Raw genomic sequence first — 27,009 nt, 5'->3', positions numbered from 1 at the left:
TGTACAATGCGAGCCGTTTGTCAGATCTTTTCTTCTGCATTGGCTGGTTGAAGGTGTTGTGAGCAGGAACCCCAGCTGGGCAAAGAATGTGGCCTCTTACATTTCCTCGCTTGTCTAGGAGAGTTTTGCCCTTCAAGTGGCTCGCAGGCGCCGGAAGTTGTCGCCTCGCTTGCTCTATTTTTGTGCCGGAGCGTTCTGCAAAACGCTGGTACTGTGAGGTCACCGGCCTTGGAAGTGCCCTAGCATCCAGACAGGAAACTAGAGTCCTCGGCCTCACACACATAACAAAAACATTACAGAGGGGAGGGGGAAGAAATGGAAATATGCTGCTCAAACGGTTCTTTCCAGAATGATGGTTAGATTATTATGAATTCTCAACATTTCTAAAGTGCTAAAGATGTGCTGTACAGACACGTACAGGGAGAATCCCTGGAGCATGTATTACCCTGTTTCCCTGAAAATAAGACAGTGCCTTATATTAATTTTGGGTCCAAAAAATGCGTTAGGGCTTACTTTCAGGGGATGTCTATTTTTCATGTACAACAATCATCTCTTCCTTCCTCTCCTCCACCCGAATTATTCTTCTTTCCTTTCACCCCTCTCCCCCACGTGCAGCATCTTTCCTCCCCTCTCACCCATCCCCCTGTGCAGCAGGACCTCACCAACCCTCCCCGCCGTGAGATTGACATACCTGCGCTCCTATGCCTCCAAAAACAGCAGCAGCGGCGGCGCTCTGATCGGGCTCTGCTGCAGAGGGAAGGCCACGAAGCAGCCCATTCAGAGCGCCACCGCCGCCGCTGCTCTAAGAAGCCTCGGAGCAGAGGTATGTCAGGTCTCACCGGGGTGGGGGTTGCTGAATCGACGAGTCCGATTTTTTTGGGCGAATCAGGCAGCACTAGGGCCAGGGATGGAGTCGGGGAGTGTTGGGGACATCTGGGGGGGGGGAGGCTTTGGGGGTCAATCTTAGCTAGGGCTTATTTTTGGGGTAGGGCTTATATTAGGAGCATCTATTTATGAGGAATTCAGAAAACGTCTAAAAACTCAACTGTTCCTAAAGTATCTAGACAACTGACCCACTCATCTTCTTTCTCCTCAACAACGCTTTTCCGGTCCTATTAACTCTCCTCTTCCCCCCTCTTAAATTCAATCAATTTGTACCTCGCTTAATCTATTGTAAATCGCATAGAACTTAACGGTATTGCGGTATATAAACTGTTATTATTATTATCTTTAAAAATCATGCTAGGGCTTATTTTCAGGATAGGTCTTTATTTTCGGGGCAACACGGTATATAGAACAGGTCAAGATATAAAGGCAACCTCAAAAAAGCTGAGATTTTAGTCTGGGTGTGAAAACGTCCACAAAGGGAATGTGAGCCACTGACTCACAAAGTCTGTTCCAGGCAAGCAACCCAGCAATGCTAAATGAGTGGAGATGGGAGTTAGCTCTGGAGGAGAAGGCCTAAAGGCCTAACTAAAAGCAACCCCTAATTACAGCTGCCAAGAGGCTCCATTTTGTTCAAGACAGCGGCATTCAGTCTTCTTGCCCTGCTGCCTGAATGGAATAGCAATTCTGATTTCTCGAAGATGCTGGCACCGTCATCTTGACTGGATCATTTGTTGTTTCATTGTCCTTTGATACTCAACTTTTGGAGATCTATATGGGGACAATCAATTTAACATAAGAACATAAGCAATGCCACCGCTGGGTCAGACCCGAGGTCCATCGTGCCCAGCAGTCTGCTCACACGGCGGCCCAATAAGTCCAGGACCTGTGCAGTAATCCTCTATCTATACCCCTCTATCCCCTTTTCCAGCAGGAAATTGTCCAATCCTTTCTTGAACCCCAGTACCGTACTCTGCCCTATTACTTCCTCTGGAAGCGCATTCCAGGTGTCCACCACTCGTTGGGTAAAGAAGAACTTCCTAGCATTCATTTTGAATCTGTCCCCTTTCAACTTCTCCGAATGCCCTCTTGTTCTTTTATTATTTGAAAGTTTGAAGAATCTGTCCCTCTCTACTCTCTCTATGCCCTTCATGATCTTGTAAGTCTCTATCATATCCCCTCTAAGTCTCCTCTTCTCCAGGGAAAAGAGACCCAGTTTCTCCAATCTCTCAGCGTATGAGAGGTTTTCCATCCCTTTTATCAGACGTGAGATTTGATTTTGGAATCTTCAATTCCGCTCGCTTATGAGGTTGTTATTTGTGGTGCATTGTTGTCACCGAAACCTCCTTTGGATAAATATAAAAGTAGATTATTTGCTATTATGACTGGGATAGCCATGCAACTGGTGACCAAAAATTGGGATCGGCTTAATTTCTCCTTCGGGGGTCATTTTGTATGTTTATATTACAAATACGAGAAAATGAATTCAGAAATGTTGTGTAATGATAAATTATTCAAATTAACTTGGAGTCCATTGACAAATTTTGTTAACGATGATTAGCTGGATTATTCCCTTGATTTTTTTTATTTTCACATCCAGGGTGGAAGGGATAGCAGATTTTGATCAATATGTTCAATATGATTTTGATTACTTGTCTGAAGTAATGCATTTGTTTTTTTGTTCTGGTATTGGGGTGGGAAGGGGGTAAATGTCTTGAAGCATTTTGATGATTGATTCAAGTGCCATTTTGAAGCTATTTAATATGTATATGTATATTTAATGCATTATTATTGAATTAAAAAAATCAATAAAGATTTTTTAAAAAGAAAAGCAGAATTTGAGGTAAACTCAAGACCCGATCAGCCTGTCCTGAAAACACAGAGCAGGTTGATTACCATGAAGCCGGCCTTTTTTAAAATATTTCCAAGGGGAAGATGAGAAGATGTTTTGGAGAACGGAATGAAAACTTTCCTGATTCACTTTTCACAGTTACTCTCCGTTCCTCAGGTTTGTGGAAGTGAGATGAGAATGACGGTGCTGCTACAGAAATCTCATGTCATCAAAGGTTGGCGAACACCTTGGACATGGAGAGGACTGATAAGCTGTTGAGTGTAATCGGGCTTGGGAAATTGACAGGCAAGCGAGTGGTCAGGGGGATGCAATGGCCAGGGAAAAAAAATATTTGATCATGAGAATTATTTATTTATTTATTTATTTCGATTTCTATCCCGTTCTCCCAGAAGCTCAGAACGGGTTACAACTAGACATTCACAATCGTTTGAAGACAGACTAGTCATGACAACAAATAGGTTACAGTAGACAATAAAAGAGCTTATTCGCGAAGAGTGCTAGGAGAAGTATATTGAGGAGGCAGTTTTTAATGGCCCGATTGGCGGAAGAGGAAGGTCTGCGGAAGGTCATTAGTGAGTCTAGCGACCTGATCTGTGTGGGTAATCGGTTACATAGCTGAGGAAGGAAATGGCTGTAGGATCGTTTGTACGCCGTACTCGTTCGGAGGGATCTCCCTGCGGGAATGCTGAGTCTTTGTTCTGCTTTGGAGTGGAGGGGAGGTTAGGCGTAGCTTGGATGCTATTTCTCTCTCTCTTTCTTTCCCTTTCCCTTTCTTTCTTTCTTTCTCTTTCTCTCTTTGTCTTACTCTTTCTCTCTGTTTTTCTCTCTTTCCTTCTCTCTCTCTCTCTCTCTCGCTCTTTCTTTTTATTTTTATTTATTTATTTCGATTTCTGTCCTGTTCTCCCAGAAGCTCAGAACGGGTTACAAGTAGACATTCACAATCGTTTGAAAACAGACTAGTCATGACAACAAATAACAGAGCTTATTCTAGAGACCAGACTGGTCATAGCGAAGAGTACTAGGAGAAGTATATTGAGGAGGCAGTTTTTAATGGCCCGACTGGCGGAAGAGGAAGGTCTTTACTGCTCTGCGGAAGGCCGTTAGTGAGTCTAGCGACCTGATCTGTGTGGGTAGTCGGTTCCATAGCTGAGGAAGGAAATGGCTGTAGGATCTTTTGTACGCCTTACTCGTTCGGAGGGATGTCCCTGCGGGAATGCTGAGTCTTTGTTGTGCTTTGGAGCGGAGGGGACGGTTAGGGTATATAGGCGTAGCTTGGATGCTATGTAGGCTGGTTTTTTTGGGGGGTATTAGATGCTGGCTGTGGATTTAATTCATACACGATTTAAATTATATATGTTTAAAGTGTAACCCGTTCTGAGCTCTTTGAGGACAACGGGATCGGAAACTAAAAAAATAAATAAGCCTTGTACCAAAGAACTTCTGATGTAATTGGATACCCAAGGAAACGGGAGATAAAATGAGGTGGTGAGAGACGCAAGCTTTGAACCTGGGTTTTTTTTTTAATCCATTGGTTTGAACAGAAGGCCACTTCTCAAGGCCACATTTGCCTAGAGCAGTGCTGTTGGGGCCCACTAAGAGAGCCTTAGCGCATGCTAAAATGCCGCGTGCTCTAGCCGCTAATTCCTCCTTTTAAGCAGGCGGTAATTTTTTGGCTAGCGCGCGCTAAAAACGCTAGCCCTAAGGAAAAAGGTTGCATTTCTAGCATAACCGAGTGCAGTACAAGGTGAGGCCCAGGGCTGTATAGATGTTAAGCCCTGCACTGAAGATAAACCCCCCCCCAAAAAAAAAAAAAACCCACACACATATGGAAAAGAACTGAAGCAGCTCTCTGTGCAATCAAAGCGAGCACAGTTTGGCAGGATTTATGGGCCTGAGCCTGCGGAAGAGAAATGTGTGGGGAATTGTTTGTCCTGGGCCTGTTCGGACTCGTTGCTGCCTCACCTAGTTGGTGAACAGAGGCTGAGGGAGGGAAGGGCGGCGATGTATGCCTGCGTGGGGCTCAGTAAGCCGCTCCAAGGAACTCCCCGTGCCCTAGACGGTGCTCTTCCCTACCAGTGAAAGGTGTGCTGCGATTCGGAACTAGTCATGCATTAGTTGAGCACTAACAGAACAGGCTGGACCAGAGGTGAAGAAAAGAACCTACACAGAGCGACTCTGATGCTGGATCCTCATTTCAGAGCAGCCAACTTTTTAGAATAATCGGGGGGGGGGGGGGGGTGCTGAACCCATCTCAAATGACCCCACTTGCTCAATACTGGTGGAGCTTAAGCACCCACAGTGCTGGCACCTAAGCCTAGGTTTTCCCTCCAGAATCTTTAGTGACAGGAACAAATAGGCAGGGATCCTGATAATACAGAGGGTGCCTGCCTTTCCCCAGGTCCTGGCACACAAATCATACAAGTGGCACAGCCCCAGAGCAGCTTGTTGTCGGTGCATCCATTTCCAGAGCAACGGGCTGTTCTTTTCTGGCGCTCTCCAACCCTAGGCAGCCTTCCATGTTCTTATGTCAGCACCACCCTCGCTGGGCAGGTTTTCAGGTCCGCTTAAAAAGAAACAGCAGCCGAGGAGTGCCCCTATTTATATAAACTGTTGACTTTCTCTTGCTTCTGTTAGGAAACCTTGTTTGCTCGGCCCTTAAATGGAAGAAAACGATTATTGTAGTAATGATGAAAAACCAGGGTTGCCTCACTGGTAGGACCTAGAGATGACATTGATAACGAGAACCGCTGGCACCACCTGAAGGTCAGCCCGGCAAGCAGTCACAGCGCGTGAAACCTTGAAGCAGGTTCTAGGCTGAGTGGATTGCTAAAGTTTGGAGAAGAGGAAGCTTAGAGGGGATATGATAGAGACTTACAAGATCATGAAAGGCATAGAGAGAGTAGAGAGGGACAGGTTCTTCAAACTTTCGAAAAAATAAAAGAACAAGAGGGCATTCGGAAAAGTTGAAAGGGGACAGATTCATAACGAATGCTAGGAAGTTCTTCTTTACCCAACGTGTGGTGGACACCTGGAATGCGCTTCCAGAGGACTTAATAGGGCAGAGTACGGTACTGGGGTTCAAGAAAGGATTGGACAATTTCCTGCTGGAAAAGGGGATAGAGGGGTATAGATAGAGGATTACTGCACAGGTCCTGGACCCGTTGGGCCGCCGCGTGAGCGGACTGCTGGGCACGATGGACCTCGGGTCTGACCCAGTGGAGGCATTGCTTATGTTCTTATGGGAGAGGAGGAGATAGTGGATGCTGCGGATGGACCATTTGGCCTTTATCTGCCATCATGTTTCTAGGTTTCTATAACCATAAAGCTCTATGACCTCACAATGCAGGTGCAAAGAGCCTTAGCCAATGGGAAGAGGAGATGCAAATGTTAAGAGCCTTAGCCAATGCGCTTCCAGAGAGCATAATAGGGCAGAGTACGGTACTGGGGTTCAAGAAAGGATTGGACAATTTCCTGCTGGAAAAGGGGATAGAAGGGTATAGATAGAGGATTACTGCACAGGTCCAGGACCTGTTGGGCTGCTGTGTGTGCGGACTACTGGGCACGATGGACCTCAGGGTCTGACCCAGCGGAGGCATTGCTTATGTTCTTATGTAAGTCAGAGAAAAGGTGAGGATCAGTCAGAAAGGGTTTCTTTTTGGAGTATCCAGGTTCAATCTAGATTACCATGCAGTTTACCTACCTGTCGTCCGTTCATGCTCTGTAGAGTTAAAGCACTCAAGGCCTGATTTCTGTCCTCGTGCAGTGAGGGATTTCAGGGGATTCGGTGAATCCCCAGCTCTACAGCCCTGTTTTAAAAAAATATTTTTCAATACTTTTTGCTTGATGCAGTTTGATTTCTTGACTACACGGCCTGCTCAACCAGTCAAACTGCATCAAACAAAACAAAAAAAAAAGCAGGGCTATTGGGCTGGGGATTCTCTGAACCTCCAGAAGGCCCTGTCACCTCTAATGATGACACCAGCCGTTTGTTTGATCCTAAGTAGTACTATTTCACTGTACGAGCTGCCTCTCCTTATCAATCATGAATAAACATGGCAATATAGGTGCCTCAAGATTATACTTCAAGTACTATATATCGCAGATTCATCAGAAATGCCACCAACCAGCCAATCATTATTTCAACGACTGTGTAATAAACTTTTTTGTGACATATATATTATCATCAAATCTGCTTTTTGTAAACTTTTTTTGAAAAGTGCTTAGTGCTTATAATGTGCTTTATAAAAACGTTCAAATCAAAGAAATATAAGCATACATAGTCTAAGTCAGTGTTTTCAACCTTTTTACACCTATGGACCGGCAGAAATAAAAGAATTATTCTGTGGACCAGCGGTTGAAGAACACTGGGCTAAGTCGTGGGCCAGACCCCGCCCATCTCTACCCAATCTCCAACCCAGACCCCGCCCCCATAATAGTACTAATTGCACCTTGCACGTCCCGTGCCTCATCTGGAAGCCTTCCCTCTGACGTTGCAACGTCAGAGAGAAGGCTTTCGGTTCAGGCGCAGGATGCCTGTAGGAGCCACTGCCCGTGGCTTTGTGCACTGAATCAGTTAGGAAGAGGGAGCTGGCTCGAAGATAACGCCGCATCGATCGCACCGTGGACCAGCGGTTGAAAAACACTGTTTTGGGCCTGATGCACGTGCTGGCCCTGTGGACCGGCAGGAAATTTCTGTGGACCGGCACTGGTCCATGGACCGGTGGTTGAAGAACACTGGTCTAAGTAACTTAGCTTTGCCACCTTTGCAAAGTCGGCTTGCTCCTTATCTGTTTCGGGAAGGGAACCATTCAACATGTTTTGCCACTCGGCTTTCTCAAGAATAATCCCTCCCCCTTCACTCTTCTCCCGCACCATCCCGACTTTGTTTTCTATCAATCTGCATTTTCTTTAAAAAAAAAATTTTTGCTGCAGGTGTGAGAGGAGCAGCCCACAGATAGGGACACTGGTATAATTAACCCTTAATGTGACCTCAGAAAGCAATTTCCAAACGTTTCCTCCCTAAGGGGCATGACAGAGAAGATTAATTGTAAAGATTTTCCTGTGGGTCTATGTGTGTGTTCCCCCACCACCAACACTTGTTATCAGCAGAAATGTAAATATGCTTAAGCCAAGCTCAACTCTAGAGATCTAGGTGTGTCCTAAAAAGCACAGCTGTTCCCCGCCTCCCAGGTAGGAGGATGAGGTAAGGGCTTCAGATCCTACCTGGGTGTTGATCTGAGCTCTGCGGGAACACCTCAATGGCTTTCTCCCTTGTGCTCGAGACCGGAAAGCGAGGAAGGGAACTTTATAGCAGAGCCTGACCCAGTTTCAGAAACCAGGTAACTTTTTCCCTTACTAATCCAGCTCCTGTGTGGTTTCTGCTACCCACGCAGATGAGACGTAATGTCAGCAATTATAGCTCTCTGGGAGATGCCTCTCGTGTGCCACAGACTAATAATTAATTGGAAGATGAACACTGAATGGGAGAAAGGCAAACGATCGCTCAGCTTGAGGAAGGGTTGGTTTTAATCAGGCTTAAATGAGTGAGATGTTATTAGCACAAAACTGTATGACTTTTAGACTAGAGAATGACACGGTGACACCGTTCCCGTCCCCGCGGATAACCGCGGGAAACCATCTTCATGTCATTCTTTAAGGAGAGAGGGAAGAATCAGAGTATGAATGGCCACAACCACTGACCCACAAGCTTTGCTTTGAAGAATGCTGGTGTAGAAGGACCGAGGTTGAAATAGACACTAGAAAATGACATGGGATTATTTCCCGCGGTTATTCGCGGGGACGGGAACGGTGACGAATTTTGTCACCGTGTCATTCTCTATTTTAGACCTGATACAGATGATGGGGGGGGATGGAAACACATTGTTTGGTGTGGTTGTAGAAACCTTATCTATTTGAAGTTTGTATAAAGTAAAATATACTTAGTAGCTTTATAAAGAGATTCACCCAAGATAGTGGACAGCAGGTACGGTTTAACCTAAAACTTACAATTTCAACGGCATAACAACAGAACATAAGAATTATCGTAAGAGTGGGAGTGTGTGGCACAGTGGTTGTGGGCTACAGACTTAGCACCCTGAGGTTGTGGGTTCAGATCCCTCGCTGCTGCTCGTAACCCTGGGCAAGTCACTTAATCCCCTCATTGTCCCAGGTACACGAGATAAGAGTTTGAGCCCGCAGGGACAGAAAGGAAAATACGATAAAGTACCTGAATGTAAAACACTTACAAGTGGTATATAAATAGTTAAATAAATAAATACTGGGACAGACTGAATGTCTATCAAACCCAGTATTCTGTTTTTCTGCAAGTACCTGGCAAGAACCCAAATATTAGCATAAATAAAATCTTTTTTTTTTTTTTTAATTTTTATTTATTAAAATTTTCATTCTTACAATAAATGAATAGCATAATATTTAGTTTATAATAATTATAGTTGTATGTACAATATCATATCATATATATTGAATCCCTTTCCCCTGTTATTTGTTTTTCATTTTTCCTCATATTAATTTCTATATTTCCCTCCCTAACCCTATATTATTATTATCAATGTGTTAAGATATCTGATCTTTAGAATATTTTGTCAATGGATCCCATATTTTCTTAATATTTTTTATATTTCCTTGTTGTAATGCCAATATTTTCTCCATTTTGTATATGTGACACACCGAGTTCCACCAGAATGTATAATTTAGCTTGGTATAATCCTTCCTGGAAACGGCAAACTGAAACCTAGTAGTAGGACTTATATGAAATACTGGTAGTATCACAAATGTATACAATTAACAGCACTGCACATAACAGAAATATGACACATAACAGCAGAAAAATTCACAGATGCAATATGAGGTCAGCGTGATACCAATGAAACGCCTTATAAGCATAAATTTATTGGGTTTTCTGTAGAGTTTAGGCAAACAATTTAGTTCGTATTTTTATCTTTCCCTACTTCTTACCTGGCATTTAGAAAATCTATGAAGACTGTTTTATTTGGGAAATATTTTGATTAACTGTGTTTCTATCATGTACACCTGCATTTTAATGTTTGTTAACCGCACAGAACCGCAAGGTAGTTCTGGTATATAAGAAATTTTGTTATGTTATGTTAAAGTGAGGCCCAGAGCCTAAGACTTCCTGCCCCTCTATTCACGAGTTAGCAGGAAATTGCAAATTGCTACTAAGGGTATTAGGATTTCGGCTTTGTCTTGTTAGATGAGGCCTATCCCTTGGCTCCTTAGCTGATTGGTAGAAGGTATGACAATGCTGTGATATCTTATCATTTTGATCTGCAGAGAGGTTAGTGGCAAATGCAAGCAGTGTCCCACTTCCGGCTCACCACACAATTGTTTCCCACGTACTCACCTTTATAGGACCCCTGAAGAAGACTTTTTGTCGAAACGCAGACTGTGTTGGGTCCTGTATCCCTAGCGGACTAGGTCTTTAAGGCTCTTATGTGGATGATTTACTTTTATGTGGATGGAATTATTTTATGTGGATGATTTCAGTGGACCTTTGGAACTCTGACACTTTCAAATAAAGTCCATTTGGGAACATCGTCACTCCACTGAGTTTTTTTGGTTTTCACTAGGTGTGACGTGACTTTTGCAATTACAGGGGTAAGAAGAGTTCGAGGGCCCAGGACTCTCCGGAGCCAGGCGTCAGGCACCTGTGTATTGAGGACATGGAATTGAAAGAGGAGTGGCAGGAGGAAGAATATCCAAGGTAAACACATAAAATGAGCTCATGGTGGGAAAGCCCTGCTTGTATACAGTAGCAGAGCTGCAAAGGGGGCCAACCCTCTGAACAAGAGATTTAGGGTCTGCGCCGTTCTGCCCCCCTCCATCCATTACTCTGTCCATTCTCACACAAGAGCAGGCAGTGAGGGAGGGAGGCTAGGGGTGGGAGGGGCGGACCTGGGGGCAGGTCTTGGGGTCCTATAAGCAGCTTAAAAACCACTGACCGCCATGAGCAGAATATTCGCCCCTGCAGGAGACCTTCTCCGTCTCCACACATAGTAGAGGACTTCTATCAATGCTGCTTTAGGGTTGTTCTCCTTTACCGCTCTATCTGATTTTCTTGAATTAGGGTTCAGCATCAGACACAAGTCCGTCAGGGTCTTGATCCCAGTGTTATACCATTTCCAGGAGATGTGACGCGCCGTTCTTTCTGCTTTAATTTTTCCTGGCTCGACTGCCTCTTTGCCAGGGCCGGTTCACCCTACGCAGCCGGTGACAAATGGCATCAAAATCCCAGTCTGGTCTACCTTCAGAGCAGCGGTCTCCAACCTTTTTTCATGTAAACGAGAAAGTTTGAAGAGCCGCCAAAAGATTTCAAGCGTACACATACTACTGATTTTGTAAACCGCCTTGACGCTACTTGTTCAGACTGGGTATTAAACATTAAAAATCAACACTAATATCGATTCTAAAAACCCACTTTATTTTGGATTGTCAACAGTAGCAAATTCCACAAATGAGACACCTGAGTAACAGGGAAGGGGTAAAACACGGACCTCGCGGATCTAAACCCGCACGTCCTTTAAAATCTGAGGTCCGTGCCGCTTGTAGTTATGTTTCTGTCTCTGACAGACCTCGGTGACAATTTAGCGCTGATGGATCCGTCTCAGCATAGGGAGGGAAAAGTATTAGGATCCGTCAGCGCTAAAATGTCACCGAGGTCTGTCAGAGACAGAAACATAACTACAAGCGGCACGGACCTCAGATTTTTAAGGACGTGCGGGTTTAGATCCGTGAGGTCCGTGTTTTACCCCTTCCCCAAGTAACACACTTGCGATTGCTTGCAGTTACTATATCAAGTGAGTAAGATTGAAATTGACGCATTTACATTACATTAAAATACATTTCTAGACTGCAATATCTTCCAGATCGATGCGGTTTACATCATCAAGAAACTGTACACCCCAGTGAAATACAAAAGAAATATCATCTTCCTTACTTTCCTAAGAATCTTACAAGAAGGGAAGTCTTCAATAATTTTCAGAAATGCATATATGAAATGATGAAGCAAACAAAATACGCAGTTCCGAATCCCAACTCACAGCCTGATATGCAATTGTTCAATGCATTTCAGCCAACTGTTTGAGGGCCGCAATGGAGAACTTTGGGGCCTGTGCTTTGGAGACCATATTGTTCTAGACAGATAGACTCTGGACTGAGATTTTGGCACCCTTAACTGGTCTAGTAGGAGGGAGAGACTTGAGAGAGGGGGGAGATAGCGGATCTCGGGGGGGGGGAGGGAGGGAGGAGAGAGAGTAAATTTCAGAGGTGGGGAGGGGGGGCACCACAGTCCCTTGAACTGTCCCTGATCTTTTCACACTAGTTGAGTTGACACTGATCTATTTTTCAGGCCCATTCCAGAAGAGGCCCTGGAGGAGGACCTTGAAGACTCCAGTGGGGATGGCAGGCCAGGTAGGAATGGATCAGGAAATGGTGTGACAATTGATATATATGGCAGGTGATGCACCAGTTCATGGCAGTCAAATAAGTTTTCTGAGTCTATCTGCTTTAGGCTTTGAAAAGGGCAACCAGTGAGGCTGCACCTGGGATAGAGTGCAACCTTGTGGTTTCACAGATCTTACAAAGGATTATAAGAGAGAAAAATGCAAGTTTCGTAATCACCAGAATAAAATTATCAAAGCAGGAAAGACTAGGGCAGCTAGGAAAAAGATGTAATAATTATCAGGGGGGATGGGACAATTAAAGAGAATATATCCATTGGATTCTCACTAGAAGAGAGAAGGTAATGAAAGATACTGGTTATCATATCTCTACCCCAGTAAAAGGCTTGGATGAACACGATGAATTGTAGTGGAAATAGGAGAAACATTGTAGATAACTGAAATAACCACCAGCAAGGGAGGGACAACCAGAACTGTGATGGTTTATTATTATGGTTTATTAATCTTGTTATACCGCTCGTTCATTTTACTGGTCCAAGCGGTTTAATTGAAACATACTCAGCATTGACATAGAGCATAGTAGGAAAAGACTGGTGGGGGATAATGAGAGCGGGGCATGCTCTGGATAGCGGTAGAAATTGGCTGGGAGATCTGAGCCAGGGTAGGATGTGAGTAGGGGTAGGTATGGGCTTAGTCAGTGACAACGTATCTCATTTAAAGCTGGCTAGATGGGCCATGTGGTCTTTTTCTGCCGTCATTTACTTTGTTACTGAAAAGTTCATTCCATTTGATTCAAAGAGAACAGTTTACTGTTAGGGTGGCAGCTCATGGTAAATTTTGACCAATGATCACTACTGGACTTTTCCAAAGTGCACAAGGGAATAACTGAAGAAATATGAGCGTAGATAACTGAATACCAAAGTCACTCTCTATACAGGAGAAACAAGATAATGGATTTGGCTTAAATAGCTGCCAGAGGTTGTGGTAAAAGCGGATAGCATAGCTTCCTGGAGGAAAAGTCCATAGTCTGTTATTAAGACATGGGGGAAGCCTCTACTTGCCCAGGATCAGTAGCATGGAATATTGTTACTCTTTAGGGTTCTGAAATCTTGCTGTCCTTTGAGATTCTACATGGAATCTTGATATCTTTGGCATTCTATCGATAATTTTTTGTTGCTACTTTGGGCTTTGGCCAGGTACTAGTGACCCGGATTGGCCATTGTGAGAACGGGCTACCGGGCTTGATGGACCATTGGGCTGAGCCAGTAAGGCTCTTCTTATGTTCTTTTCAAATCTGAGTTCAAGGCACTTTGCAAATTCAGCTCTAGTTGGTTGGTCCTCGACTCAGACGATGTACAATAAGTCCTAAAAACATTCCTAGTTGCTCTCGTCTTCCCACATAGGGCAGATGCAGCATTCCCCTTGTTGACAGTCAGTGAGAGCGTTAGTGAGAGAAACAGGATTTGAATCCCGCTCTAGGTCACTCTTCCACTCCTCTTCAAGCCGTCCTGACTGAAAATCCTTTGCGTTGCAGTTCCTGCGAACACTCTTCAGCTGTGTGGCAATCGGCACATGAAGAAACGCCTCCTGGCGCCAACCCTCAGCTTGACCTTAGAGCACAGAAAAGGGTCTGTGGCCTCGGGGGAGGGTCACGATCACACGCCGGACGAGGACTTCAACCTAGACGTGGATGAACTAGACACCCCAACAGACAGTGAAATCTCCGAAAACGGTCACGAGTTTGAGTGGGAAGGTAATTAAACCTTTTGCAATGTGTCTCTCTCTTTTTTTTTATTTCTATAAACAGAGTTCTTTTTGTTGTTGGGGTTTTGGTTTTTTTTCCTTCAAAATTCAGTCATGATTGGAGTGGGAGGTAAGAAAAAAAAAATGGCAAAAAACCGTGAGCAGACGTTAAACGTACAACCAGGGATCCACATACAAACAGCAGCAAAAACGGAGCAGATCACAGAAACCCGATAAACTACAATATAAATCGTTGACTATGACACTCTAAGGGGTCCTTTTATTAAGGCGCACCAATTGCTAACACTTGGCAATGCGTCCATAGGATATAATGGACGCATCAGCACGCATTAGCATTTAGAAAGCGCTAAGACGCACTAGAGTGGCTTAGTAAAAGGACCCCTAAGTCAGAACAAAAAATGGGAAAAGTGTAGTTACTTACCTGTAACGTAGGTTCTCCGTGGACAGCAGGATAGTCAGCCACATATGGGTGTTGTCCCAACACCTCCCAATTTGCGGATAAGCTCTCCAATAGCTCAGAGAGATTTTTTTTTTAATTTCTCTGAGCACGTGCAGTGCCCGGGCCCCACTGGGCATGCCCGAGCCCTACCCATTTCCACCTGCTTCCCCCTAATCCCCAGGATGTTCCTAGCTGTGGCCGGGTCGGCCGTATGGGGAGGCGGGTGGGTTGTGTGGCTGACTATCCTGCTGTCCACGGAGAACCTACGTTACAGGTAAGTAACTACACTTTCTCCTAGGACAAGCAGGATAAGTCAGCCACATATGGGTGACTCCCTAGCCGAGGGATGTACCGACTGGACCTGCGCCTTAGCACTTTGTGCATCCCTCGCCTGGCTGTGGAGGCCGAGCCGGGCAGGGTAATCAGGCAAAGCAGGTAAAGTTGTAGAAACAAGGTTTTAGATAAAGTGCTGTGTTAACTGAGCAATAATACTCACAGAACAATGAACTGGTCAATGACAATCAATGAACAGTGAGAAACCAAATGGTCAACAGTGACCATTCGTACTTGCATGTGAGAATTCATACTTGCCTATTCCACATTCAGTCTAGACAGGAGTGCTGGAAGACCTACTTAACTCACAGAATAGCGAAAACTGGTCAATGACAATCAATGAACAGTGAGAAAACCAACTGGTCAACGGTGACAATTCATAACTGGTCAATAGTGACAATTCGTACTTGCATATGAGAATTCATACTTGCCTATTCCACATTCAGACTAGACAGGATTGCTGGAAGACCTACTTAACTCACAGAACAGTGAAATTGGTCAATGACAATCAATGAACAGTGAGAAACCAACTGGTCAACAGTGACAAATCGTACTTGCATGTGAGAATTCATACTTGCCTATTCCACATTCAGTCTAGAAGGAGTGCTGGAAGACCTACTTAATCAATATCTATAACACCCTACTTGATCAGTGTTTGTCGATATTTATAACACCCTACTTGATCAGTGTTTGTCAAGGCTGTGCTAGTGGTTGCTGTCCCTCCCGGGAGGGAAGAGCCACTTCCAAGACTGCAGTACAGCAGCAGAAGCCCACTCAAGAGGCATTATCACTCCTCTTTCTCTGCCTCCAGGCACAGTGGGAAACGCAGCCAGGAGCACTGGTCTGTCTGTGAGTTGGAACACCCTAAGTCCTGCAGAAGATTCTTCAGGACAGAGCAACGGTGATCATGATTGCCCTGTTCGGGTTCCTGCAACCATGGTTCCCGTTCCGGCAAGGGATAGCGGTTCACCCACCTCTCCCCGCTCCCGATCAGTGCAGTTCTCATTACACAACGCGGGAACCTTACCCTCCACCACGACCTGCGTTCCTTAGCCCTGACCGCATGGATGATGAAAGGATGAACCTACCACAAGACGTGGAGCACACTCTTATGGCAGCCAGAAGACCTTCAACCAGAAAACGCTATGGGTTGAAAGGGAGAAGGTTCCGCTACCAGTGCCCCTGCCCCTCGGGCATCCTGGAGGCTGTAGATCCTGGGGCAGTAGAGGGTTAAGTGACTTGCCCAGAGTCACAAGGAGCTGCAGTATGAAATAAATAAAATACATTTAATTGTACAATTAATCACAATTAAAATTTGTAATCAAAATGCAGCTCTGATTTATATGCGGTTTATAGAAGAGCCCTCTCCTCTCCAGAAACTTTCAATATTGCAGTTGGAGATTTCTCTGTAAAGCTCATATTTTGAACTCTAAATTATGTGTCCTTTTAATTCTTCTTCATCACAATTATATTTATTACTTTTTTTTTAAATTGCATTCAAAATATGTTTTGAAAGTAAAGTCATGGGTCATATTTTCAGGTGCCTCCAGCATTGTCTGATCTTTCATAAGCTACGGTCCGTGCACATATTTCTGAACAGAATGATGTCCTGAAAGCTGAACTGATTGTGCTGAATGTCAGTCAGGAGCCAGATATAAGTACACCTGCTCTGCCCGAAGGTCATAAAATGGTGCAACAGTGGGGGGACAAGGGGAAGATTTTAATGGGGGAGAGGGCAAGGGGAAGATTTTCTTATAGCAACAGAATGCAGTCAGGGCAGTTTAATTACAAATGTGTTTCCAAATTTTTGCAAAGCGCTGTTAATTTCGAGACGGGCAACTGTCCCTCAGTCCATCACAGGAGCTGTCCAGCCCTCTTGGTACTGAACAGCAGTGAAAATGCATTTTCAGAATCTCCTCAGTTGACCGGCCATTCTTGCATTCTGCTACATTTGGCATGAAGCATTGGATTTACATATTAATCAAAGCATTTATTATCTATTTATTTGTAGAGTTGAGTGTAAAGGTTTTAAGGCACATAGTCAACCCATAGTCAACAATCTTTCAGCACTGTCAATTTTGAGAGGGGATTAAGAAGGAAACTCCCTTTAAACTTTCCTATAGAGCAGGGGTGTCAAAGTCCCTCCTGAAGGGCCGCAATCCAGTTGGGTGTTCAGGATTTCCCCAATGAATACACATGAGATCTGTTTGCATGCACTGCTTTCATTGTATGCTAATAGATCTCATGCATATTCATTGGGGAAATCCTGAAAACGCGACTGGATTGCGGCCCGTGAGGAGGGACTTTGACACTCCTGCTATAGAGTAGTGCCCAAAATAAGCGATTTAAGACATACTCGTGGACTGCTGTAAATCCTGATCTTGAGCTCTTGAATTATCAACCTGCCTTCTCCTCCTGACACGGGGAACAGACCTATAGATTTTCCTTTTGCCCTAGTCTCACTTGCACAAACTGCAGATTTACAGTACAAATCCTGGCCTTCGTCTATTCAGAATAAACATTTTAAACGCCAGTATTTACACGTGTAAATCTGGCTTTTCCGAGTTTATTCAGGATATACATTTAAATGCCAATATGTACATGTGTAAATTACGACCAGAGCTTTTAAAATAAATGCGTAATGTCATAAGGAGAGTCTTCCCTCCATCCCCCATCCAACATAGCTATTTTTTTGAATTAGCACAAGGTCCATTTACTCTGATTAAGAGAAGTACAAATGTCTGAGCATCTTTTGTGTGTTGGTTCTTTTCATTCAAGCAGGGGCTGCTATTGTGGAGGATCCAAAGAGCGTCTTGTAGCCCCATCAATTATTGAATGCAAAGATACACAAAAGAGAAGGAAAGATTCCCGCAGGAGGGGTAGTTTTCTTCTTGTGGGCTTGTAAATAATGAATGCTAAAAAAAAAAAAAATGATGCCCTGCTTACCAGATGACCTGCCGAGAGCAAAAGGGCTGGACGACGGTGCCGCGGAGGATAAATTCGGTGAGGGCCTCGTGGCAGACATGGAAGACCAGAGCGGCAGAAAGTGGAGGATATTCCTGACGGGAGATGGGGAGCACAAGGTGGACATGACCATCATTGAGCCTTATAAGAGAGTGATCTCTCATGGAGGTAAAGTGGAAAGGTTTCTTCTAGAGTAATCTTTGGATAACTCTTTCTTTTGGTGCCTTTATTTTCCATTTGAGATTGGTTTTATTTATTTATTTTCTGGCCCGTTGTCCCCAAAGAGATCCGAACGGGTTACAGGTTTAATATACAAAATTTCTGTACAAGTTTACGATACAAGTTTTCATCCTAACTTGATACTTGCTAGGGGCTAATGATAATATAGTTTATTGGTTACAATTTGCTATGGTTGTCCTTACGATGCAAGGTTTCCAGTACAAGCTATACCTAATTAGACACACAGAAAGTGACAGTGTAGGATACAAGTTTCCTTATGTGACACATACTAGTTCTGGTGCCAGTATACCTCTCTTTGTAGTCTACCGGTCAAGGGTAGGGGGTTTAGGCGAAGAGGTATGTTTTTATTGCTTTTCTGAAGCCGAGGAGTCCTTCTGGATGCTAAGATTAACGAGGTAGTATAGTTTTTACAGGTGTTAGGCTCCTCATTGGATGAAAGGCGCCAGGGGATGACCTGTCAGAGTCGTCGTGGGCACAAAGGGCCCCTTTCACAAAGCCTTGGTAGTGAAATGCAACACAAGCCCAATTGGAATCGATTGGGCTGCGTCGCAGTTTCCACAAGGGGCCCAAAGTATCCGTACGTGAACAATATAAATCCAGGAGTACATATTCAAAATATCCCTATGGTGAAAACAAATACGTCGCTAGTCATCCAATCACCAGGTTTATATATATATATATATATATTCATTGCACTTTTGAGTCCCTCAGTGTCCACCAAATCATATGCTGTTAATTATATCACTAATCTGTTTTTAACAATAACTTTTTTTTAATAGACTAATTTTGATAGATTGGAAAGACACTTATCTCATAAATGATTTTTTTATTTTGTTCAAGCCCCACTTCGGCTCCGCAGGAATCCTTCACTTTTCTTCTTTTTTTCCGAGGATCATTTCTTCTCATTCTCCCTACAGGAATTTTGTATGTCTGAAATTTTATTTACCGTTTCTGCTGTTTTCAGGTTACTACGGTGATGGTCTAAATGTGGTTGTCCTGCTTACGTCTTGCTATTTGCCAGAAAGCAATACCCCAAACTATCAGTACATCATGGACAATCTTTTTAGGTAAGTGGAAAAACCCCTTCTCCACTTGCTTTGTGGACTTGATGCTGTCTTTCATCTTTCGCTCATACTGACCCCAGGGCTGACACTTTCTCCAGGATCATGAGGCTCTTTGGCTGTTGGCAGCCATGTTTGCTTTCTACCCTGAGCCACCCAGTGGACGGGGGAACTGAACCCAGATCCATCTCAGGCTTGCTATACTCGACAATTTAAACCAGTGATTACCGTAGATGTGGTGGAGCTCCGGTTCAGAATGGACATGAAAAGAAGAATTAAGACATTTAGGCTGGGACATAGAGAATTATCCTGTATGTTGCAAAGGCTCTGACCAAAGCAGAGACTCTTGTAAAATATATGTAAGGACTTATAGGAGTGGACATCGATATCACACCTGGTTCGATGGGTCCGGCAATTTTAAAAAAGCTGAATGTGGGGAAAACCTATGCGGCTTTACTCCAAAAGTGCATGGGAGAAACTTTTTTAAATGATTGCTCCTTTGTAATCTTTATTCCTTTTTATATCTTACAACAAGTGTATCAATAAGTTGACAATTGAAATTAAGTACATCACTTGAATTTCTTTCACATTTAACAGTAATACATAAAATTTAACCCCTTCCCACCCACCCTTACCATAACATTAGTGAAATACAGAGTAAATTAATCATTTTACAATATAGACATTACTTAAAATTCTCAAACATTCATACTTATTAATACCCTCCCCTCACCCATCAAAACTTTTCCAACCATTTTCCAACCTTATTTACCTCCCATCCCTCCCCCCCCCCCCCCCCCCGGATGTGCATATGATCTTATGACAAAACCATAACTATAGAGATTGGCCCCAAATTAATTTAAAATTTTCATTATTCCCTAATATGGCAGCATTCATTTTCTCATATTTATATATTAGACATAAACTTGCCCACCAAAATGTAAAGTTGAGGCGATCCCAATTGTTCCAGTTTCGTGTAATCAGTTGTATAGCTGTACTTGTCATAATTAAAAAGAGACGTCTTTTATGTTTATCTAAGGGATTGCTCCTGATACTAATCAGAATGGCAGCTCGTTAATAACTGACTACTATCCAGACGTTTGTGACTCTTCAGGTCCAATGATTTTTTTTTTCTATTGCTTTTTATTCTTAACAAGGGAGGAAGAATATTAGGTTTCTCCATACCAATAGTATTTTTACTCTGGAATTACTTTGGACAATGTGGACTTGGCCACAGGAAGTGGTAGCGTGTCATTTCCTCTTCCTTTATTGGTGAAATCACAGTTGCAACCGTTGACTTTGACTGATGGCTGAAATTCTTCCACTTGGAAGGGTAGGAGCTACGTGTTGTATATGTAAGAACCAAAGTCCATTTACAATAATGGATGCTTCATGGATGAGATGTCGAGATGAGATTTAGGGAGTTATCGTCATTCCATGATAGCAGTCCAAGGCGCGGTTTTGTGGAATACTTTACCACTTGCAGTAAAGAAAGTATCAACATTTAGGAAAATGTTAAAAACTGAATTCTTTGTGTGCTATTTCTCAGACTGATTTGTTTTTTTGCACTGCAACTCTATAAGGAAGCTGATTTGATGTCTATGTATTTTTTGTATTGTATTATAAGTCTTGTTTTTAATGTTGAGATTTTAATTGTGAATGTAATTGTGTAACTCGCACAGAAATATAGGATGTAGAGAGTAAGAAATGTTTAAATAAATAAATAAAATAAGATAGATAGAATTCTGAGGTCCTTTTATCCTTTTCTGGGTTGTCACTGTTCTTTTGCTTGTTTAGAACTGTTACAGTTGGGTACGTATGTGTGTCTATCATTCAGCGGCATTCCCTGCTCTTTTGTTCTCCAGCTTTTCAGAGACTTTTCCCTCTTTGATATTCACAAATCATTTTTTCCCCTCGGTGAACCTGGGTAATGCTCAGTAAATTCCCAATGATCACACAGCCAAGGTCTCCGTTACAGATAAGATCATGCACGTCATGTGAAAATTGTGCCTTTCTGGACGGCAAAGAGGAGCAGCTGAACGTGGGGGGGAAAAAACCCCAAACTAATCTAGTTTCCTTTTTAAATTACTTTGTAAAGTTTTGCCTTATTCTCAGATAGTCTCTAGTTCAGGAATTAGTGTGTGTAAAGTCAACGTAGTGTATGTTCTTTATATGCATAAAATGTTCTTACCAAATCCAGAACCTGAATGCGCCTTCCTGCAAATGTCATCTTCACATCTCCCTTCCCCTTTCAGATATATCATTGGAACGCTGGAGCTAATGGTGGCGGAGAGCTACATGTTGGTTTATCTAAACGGGGCAACACCACGAAGCAAAGTCCCCAGCATCAGGTGGATTAAACAGTGTTATCAAACCATTGATAGGCGGTAAGGATCTCCTAAGACCTGCTCCCTCCCAACACATGAAAGCAAAAATACATTTTAAGTGCGTAATAATAATTTATTTTTTAAAATTTCTATACCAATTCCTAGGCGGTTTATAACGCTGTAAAGTGGTACTTATCTTGAAAGAGTCGGTGTCATTCCTCTGCCGTTCTGATCAACTAATTGGCTTATCTTTTAGTTCAGGGATATGAGTATACTTAACTAGTATTCAGCATGTATCACCATTCATTCAACCAACTGCAGTTATACATCCATTCAATTCAGTTCCTCGAACCTCGCAAACATTGCTTTAAGTTTTACCCGTCCAGTCGTCATTGGTTCTTATTATTTAACTTTTCAATATAAATATCTGGTTAAATTGTTCTGAACGTCTACTCCTATAAGGTTCTGAACTCACCCAAGGGGAAAATGGCAGGTTTTATGCACACCATTTCTCAGGCCTAATGGCAGTGGGAGGCATGGAAAAAGTGTATATTTTATTTTAGAGTTTTTCCTTCTCTATAATCATTCTGTGCATGCCCAATGGCTATCCAGTTTTTGACTTTGTAGTTCTTGGGTTCCTTCTGAGGGAAGTTCCCCACATTTATTTCAGTCTGAATTGGACCCCTGAATAATTTGTCTATGTTTTCAAAAAGAGTGCAATTTTCACTCATGGGTATAAGAATTTTTCCCCCTAAGTCGGTGATTCCCAAATGTTTTACTATGGAGGAACCCCTAAAATATTTTTTAACTAGTATTTTAGCCTGTTACATTAACGGGTGCTAGAATATATGTCTGTCTGTCTTTCTTTATTTCTGTCTCTCTCTCTCCCTCCTGCTGTCTCTCTCCCTGGCCCCCTTTGTCTGTCTGTCTTTCTGTGTCTCTCCCTGCCCCTGTGTCTTTCTTCTTTTCTTTCTGTCTCCCTTCCTCCCACTGTCTGTCTTTCTTTCTTTCTTTCTATCTGTCTGTCTCTCTCCCTGCCTCCTATGCAGCAGAATTTATCTCCCCCCCCCACTTCCCTGTGCAGCAGCCACAGCAGCATTCCCTCCCCCTCCCCCCACACTACTTCCCTGTGCAGCAGCAGCGTTTCCCCTACCCCCCTTTCCCTTCCCGCGGTCTGGCCGGCTCCTTTAGTCCCTTACCGCCCCCCCTTCCCTTCCCGCGGTCCCGACAAACCTGCGACTCCAGCAGCTTCTGCAGCACTTTACACACGCTGCTTCGGGGACTTCTACTGCCCTGATTTGCTCTGCCATGTCTCTGATGATGTCATCAGGGACGTGCCAGAATAAATCAGGGTAGTAGAAGGCCTCGAAGCAGCGTGTGTAGAGTGCTGCAGGAGTCAGCAGGTTTGGAGTCGGGACCGCGGGAAGGGAAGGGGAGGGACGGGAAGGGACGAAGTGAGCCGGTCGAATTGCAGGAAAGGAAGGGGGGGGGTGGCGGGAAGGGACTAAGTGAGCCGGTCAGATCGCGGGAAGGGAAAGGGTGTGTGTGTGTGTGTGTGTGTGTGGGGGGGGGGGGTGGCAAGGGATTAAGAGAGCCTGAAGCCGAGCCGCGAGTGTGGGGCCATTTCTGCAAGGTGCAAGGTGGAGAGCAGGGAGGCATGTCTGGCGCGCATGCGCACTCCTACCGCCACAGCCCGACAGATCAGGGATCAGGGAAGCATGCGGTAAGAGTGTGCATGCGCGCTTAGCATTTTATTATTATAGATATACAGAGGAACCGTCAATTTATGTTAATTTACAAACAGATTCTACAATCTGACTTCTTGAGGAACCCAAGGGTTCTGCTGCCCTAAGTCAACCACTGAGAGACAGTGGAAATCTATGCATGCACCAACTTAAGGAGGGACAATGGGATCTGCTGGGCTACCACTGGAAAAAAAAAAAGTGGAAGAGTCCCTGATTCCATAATAGAATCATGAAATCCTGTCAGATCAACAAAGCCTCGTCCTCCTCCAGCATTTACTCTTTCTTGCTTCCAGGCTGAAGAAGAATCTGAAGGCCTTGATAATCGTTCATCCTACCTGGTACATGAGAGCCTTGATGGCTATCATTCGCCCTTTTATCAGGTAAAATTCCTTCCTTTCTTCAGTTTGACTAGATTTTAGGCCTGGAGAAGCATGTGCAAAAGATGTTTAAGAAACTACTTTATTGAAAAATAAAGGTGTTCCAATGCAGATTGTTATCCTGTGGTGCCAACCCATTATAAGAGTCTCTGGATGGTGATTCAGCCGATGATTCTGAGTCTGTATCTATAGCATTCCCAAAAGCTTGATACTGACTTTGCTACTGGAAGTCAGATTTCCAGTAGCAAAGAAACACCCACAAGGCATTTTAGAGATAAACACAAGCATGCTTTTATAGCTGTCACATCTGGGGATTGTTCCTATCAGAAGCTAACTTCCCCTAATTGGCAGAAACATCCAGTCTGCCGTACTCCATCCAGCCACTGCATGCCACAACAAAACTGAAAATTAAGGTCTATGGCTCGTGGAAAACAACGCCGACAGCTGAATTGAGATGTGGGGCTAAGCTGGAAAGTCCAGTTCTGAAAATGCTTACTCATGAGATCAATGGTACATAGTTTAATCAGAAGTCAGACCCATCATTGTTCGGTAGCAGGGCTTGAAATGTTCAATCTGAAATACCTTCAGTCCTTTTGAACCTATTGTATTACCTCTTGTTACAGTTCAAAGTTTGGAAGAAAAGTCCAGTTCATGAGCAGCTTGTGGGAGCTATCACAGCTGGTTTCACTGGACCAGTTACATATTCCAGAGTGCATAAGACAGTAAGTATTCCCCATTCTTAAGCACTGATCAAAATAGATCTCTTCAGATCTTTTGCAAAACCTTGAAAACCACTATGTTTCATCGCTTTTTAGGCTCTAGCTCCAATGAATGAATGTGATCTAATTATGTAAACTGAATTGCACTCCTATTTTTAGGAGATGATTCGGTATATAAGACTAAGAATTAGATTATATTATGATAGCCAGGTTCCACTGCTCTACCTTCGGATTCTGGTCAGACACAGTAGAGCAGATAGATATGTGCTGAATGTGAAAATACCTATTGAAGAAAGCAGATACCAAACGCATCTGAAATTTATACACTTCTCTAACCAGGAAGGCTCAAATGCCAGGGAAAATTCCTGTCTCTTGACCGAATGTTAAGATTTTTAAACAGCAGAACCGGGCCTGGTCCTAGCAAGTGGGACAGGGCAGAGTTGAGGACCTAGTGGTTGGCAGAGACTTTCAAGTTAACATTAGTTGGCTTTTTTTTTTTTTAATGTAAAAGAAAATGGGGGTGATTTTCAAAGGGTTAGGTTCCATTTATGTGTATACAAAAATCGATTTAAAACACATCCAACTCAGTTTACATATATAAGCAGTGACTTTAGAACAGGCATGACTAGTAAGTGAATGTCCCTTCCCCGCCGTGGCGTAGAAAGAGTAAGAGCGCCAAAAAAGGTATGGGGAAGGCAGGGGGCGCTCTCTCTCTGACATCACTTCCGGGATCTTACTACGCCCCTGCAAATTCTTACTTTGCAACAGCAACACATGTGTATTTAAGCATTTGCACCCCTGTTCTTGCTAGGTCTCTGTAAGCTGCCTGGGGACTCTGAAAATTGCCCTGTGCATGGGAAAGATGATTTGCATAGGTGTCGGAACAGGGGAGTCTATTAATGTAATTCAACTTTTTTTTCTTCTTCTAGGCTAGATCAAGAGCTGAACAGTTGAGCTGAAAACATGCCAGTCTTCCTAAGGGATGCAAAGAGTTGTTATCATCGTTCTTGATGGGGCAGAGCTCAGCTGTTTCATCCACTTAAGAATGTCTGGTTTGGGACCTCTATTTGACAACAATAACCAGAGGAGGAAAGATATTACACTTTATAAAAGAAAAGAAAAAAAAAAGCACTGCTGATCTCTTTTCTTGACTCTAAAAATGGATTAACATATATGGGATCACTTTTAAAGCTTTTGGGACAAGCTGACCAATGTCATGTGGTACTTTCCATGTCAAAACATTTTGGGGATCTCCAAAATTGCTTTGCAGTCAATAAAACTAAGTAGGAACTCAAAACATTTTGGGGAGACAGGCTTTGAACTTTAAGCGTAGACCAGTCTATGCTTCATCACCACCGTGTTCTTCTTCCTCGGCAGAAGTTTTTCTTAGCATCCTAGGTGCCTGCTCCAGAAGCGGATGCACGAGGGGCATTTCTCCTGAGGTGAACTAATACAGCTGTCACACTGGTGTCTGTAATTTCAGTATGCACACTTCCTTCAGACTCCTCCACCTAGAGGTAAAAGTGATAGGTCCTGAAGCACCAGCATCTCAGGGAAATGAGCATCCGGTGGACCTGATTTTTTTTTTTTCCACTTCTAATTCCATTTGCCATCTACTTTCATTCTTGCAGCTCCAGAACCAACAGGATCTGTGTTTCAGGCTTTGCACTAGCTTTCTGCGTGAGCCTGTTTGTAAAGCTGTAATGATATTAATAGAACCAAATGCACTCAGAGATTTCGCAGGAGCTCCTCTGTGACGTGATTAAATATTGTTTGTGTGTGTGACAACATTTAAAAAAACTGAAACAAGCTGTCATGAATTACCCCCTTAGATTGTAAGTTCTTCAGAGTAGGGACATTGTGTACATGAATACTTTTTTACCCCTGTATATTGCTGCATGTGTCCAGTAGCACTCAAAACAACTATAAGGTACTATTGTCATCATTACTGTAGATAAATCTTGGGTTTCAAAATAATAAATCAACTTATTAAAATAGGTGATGTTTTGCAGGTATAAAATATAGTCAGATTTATAGGTATATGACAGTGCTTTTGCCTGGATCCTATGTAGATCTTACCATTAATGCAGCTGAAATTTCAAATGGACAGCAGTAATATACAGTATATATAACACATTCTTAGGTAAAAATAAAAAAAAACCTATCTCAGTCCCTCAGAGAATAATCAGGCTTAAACCTGAAAAAATCTTACAGGTTTATGTAAGTGCAATGAGAGGGCATAGGATGAAGTTAAGAGGTGATAGGCTCCAGAGTAATCTTTTTTTACAGAAATGATGGTAGATGCCTGGAACAGTCTCCCAGACGAGGTGGTTGAAACAGAGACTGTGTCTGAATTCAAGAGGGCCTGGGATAGGCATGTAGGATCTCTCAGAGAGAGAAAGAGATCATGGTTACTGCGGATGGCCAGACTAGATGGGCCATTTGGCCTTTATCTGCCATCATGTTTCTATGTGTTAAAAAGCACAGGAAAACACGCCTTTCCAATGACAATGGATTCATGGATTTTAACGTCTGTATGCTGACATGGCCTAATGCCACCGTTGTGCTGCTGTTTCTGTGTACTAGCAGTCCCACGATGTAATATGCAAATAAATATATTTTCTTACCATTGCTGAATACACTCGTACAATGACTTTTTTTTTTTTTTTACTGCATAAGCTATATCTCTTTGAATTCCTGTTTTGTTTGTCGAAATACTCAAGGAATATCTACCATATCAAAATTGAAGTGTAGTCAATAAACGTATCATCACATAATGCAGTAAAATAAGTGTATACAATTACAAAGGCATGTTCCCTGTGACCCTTGGCAAGTCACATAACCCTCAATTGCCCTAGGCACCAGT

At 43.2% G+C, this 27,009-nt stretch overlaps 1 protein-coding gene across 2 annotated transcripts in view; it reads left to right on the top strand.

Annotated features, from left to right (window-relative positions):
* BNIPL (BCL2 interacting protein like) overlaps positions 1 to 26,457 on the top strand; it is a 29,435-nt gene extending 2,978 nt beyond the window's left edge. The window contains exons 1-10 of one of the 2 annotated variants that reach the window (XM_033923067.1): positions 7,949 to 8,076; positions 10,371 to 10,478; positions 12,123 to 12,184; positions 13,709 to 13,927; positions 17,660 to 17,842; positions 18,879 to 18,981; positions 21,231 to 21,362; positions 23,341 to 23,427; positions 24,048 to 24,146; positions 25,073 to 26,457. In XM_033923067.1, the coding sequence (XP_033778958.1) occupies positions 10,438 to 10,478; positions 12,123 to 12,184; positions 13,709 to 13,927; positions 17,660 to 17,842; positions 18,879 to 18,981; positions 21,231 to 21,362; positions 23,341 to 23,427; positions 24,048 to 24,146; positions 25,073 to 25,097 (951 nt within the window). In that variant the 5' untranslated portion in view covers positions 7,949 to 8,076; positions 10,371 to 10,437 and the 3' untranslated portion in view covers positions 25,098 to 26,457. Of the gene's footprint in view, positions 1 to 7,948; positions 8,077 to 10,370; positions 10,479 to 12,122; positions 12,185 to 13,708; positions 13,928 to 17,659; positions 17,843 to 18,878; positions 18,982 to 21,230; positions 21,363 to 23,340; positions 23,428 to 24,047; positions 24,147 to 25,072 lie in introns of those variants that run through there. The other variant, XM_033923066.1, reaches the window with a different exon arrangement.
* The last annotated feature ends 552 nt before the right edge of the window (positions 26,458 to 27,009 follow it).

The sequence above is a fragment of the Geotrypetes seraphini genome, chromosome 16 (genome assembly GCF_902459505.1).
Source record: "Geotrypetes seraphini chromosome 16, aGeoSer1.1, whole genome shotgun sequence".
In the NCBI taxonomy this organism is placed as follows: Eukaryota; Metazoa; Chordata; class Amphibia; order Gymnophiona; family Dermophiidae; genus Geotrypetes; species Geotrypetes seraphini.
The sequence above is the reverse complement of the archived record's forward strand: the minus strand, read 5'-3'. Positions and strand labels throughout refer to the sequence as shown.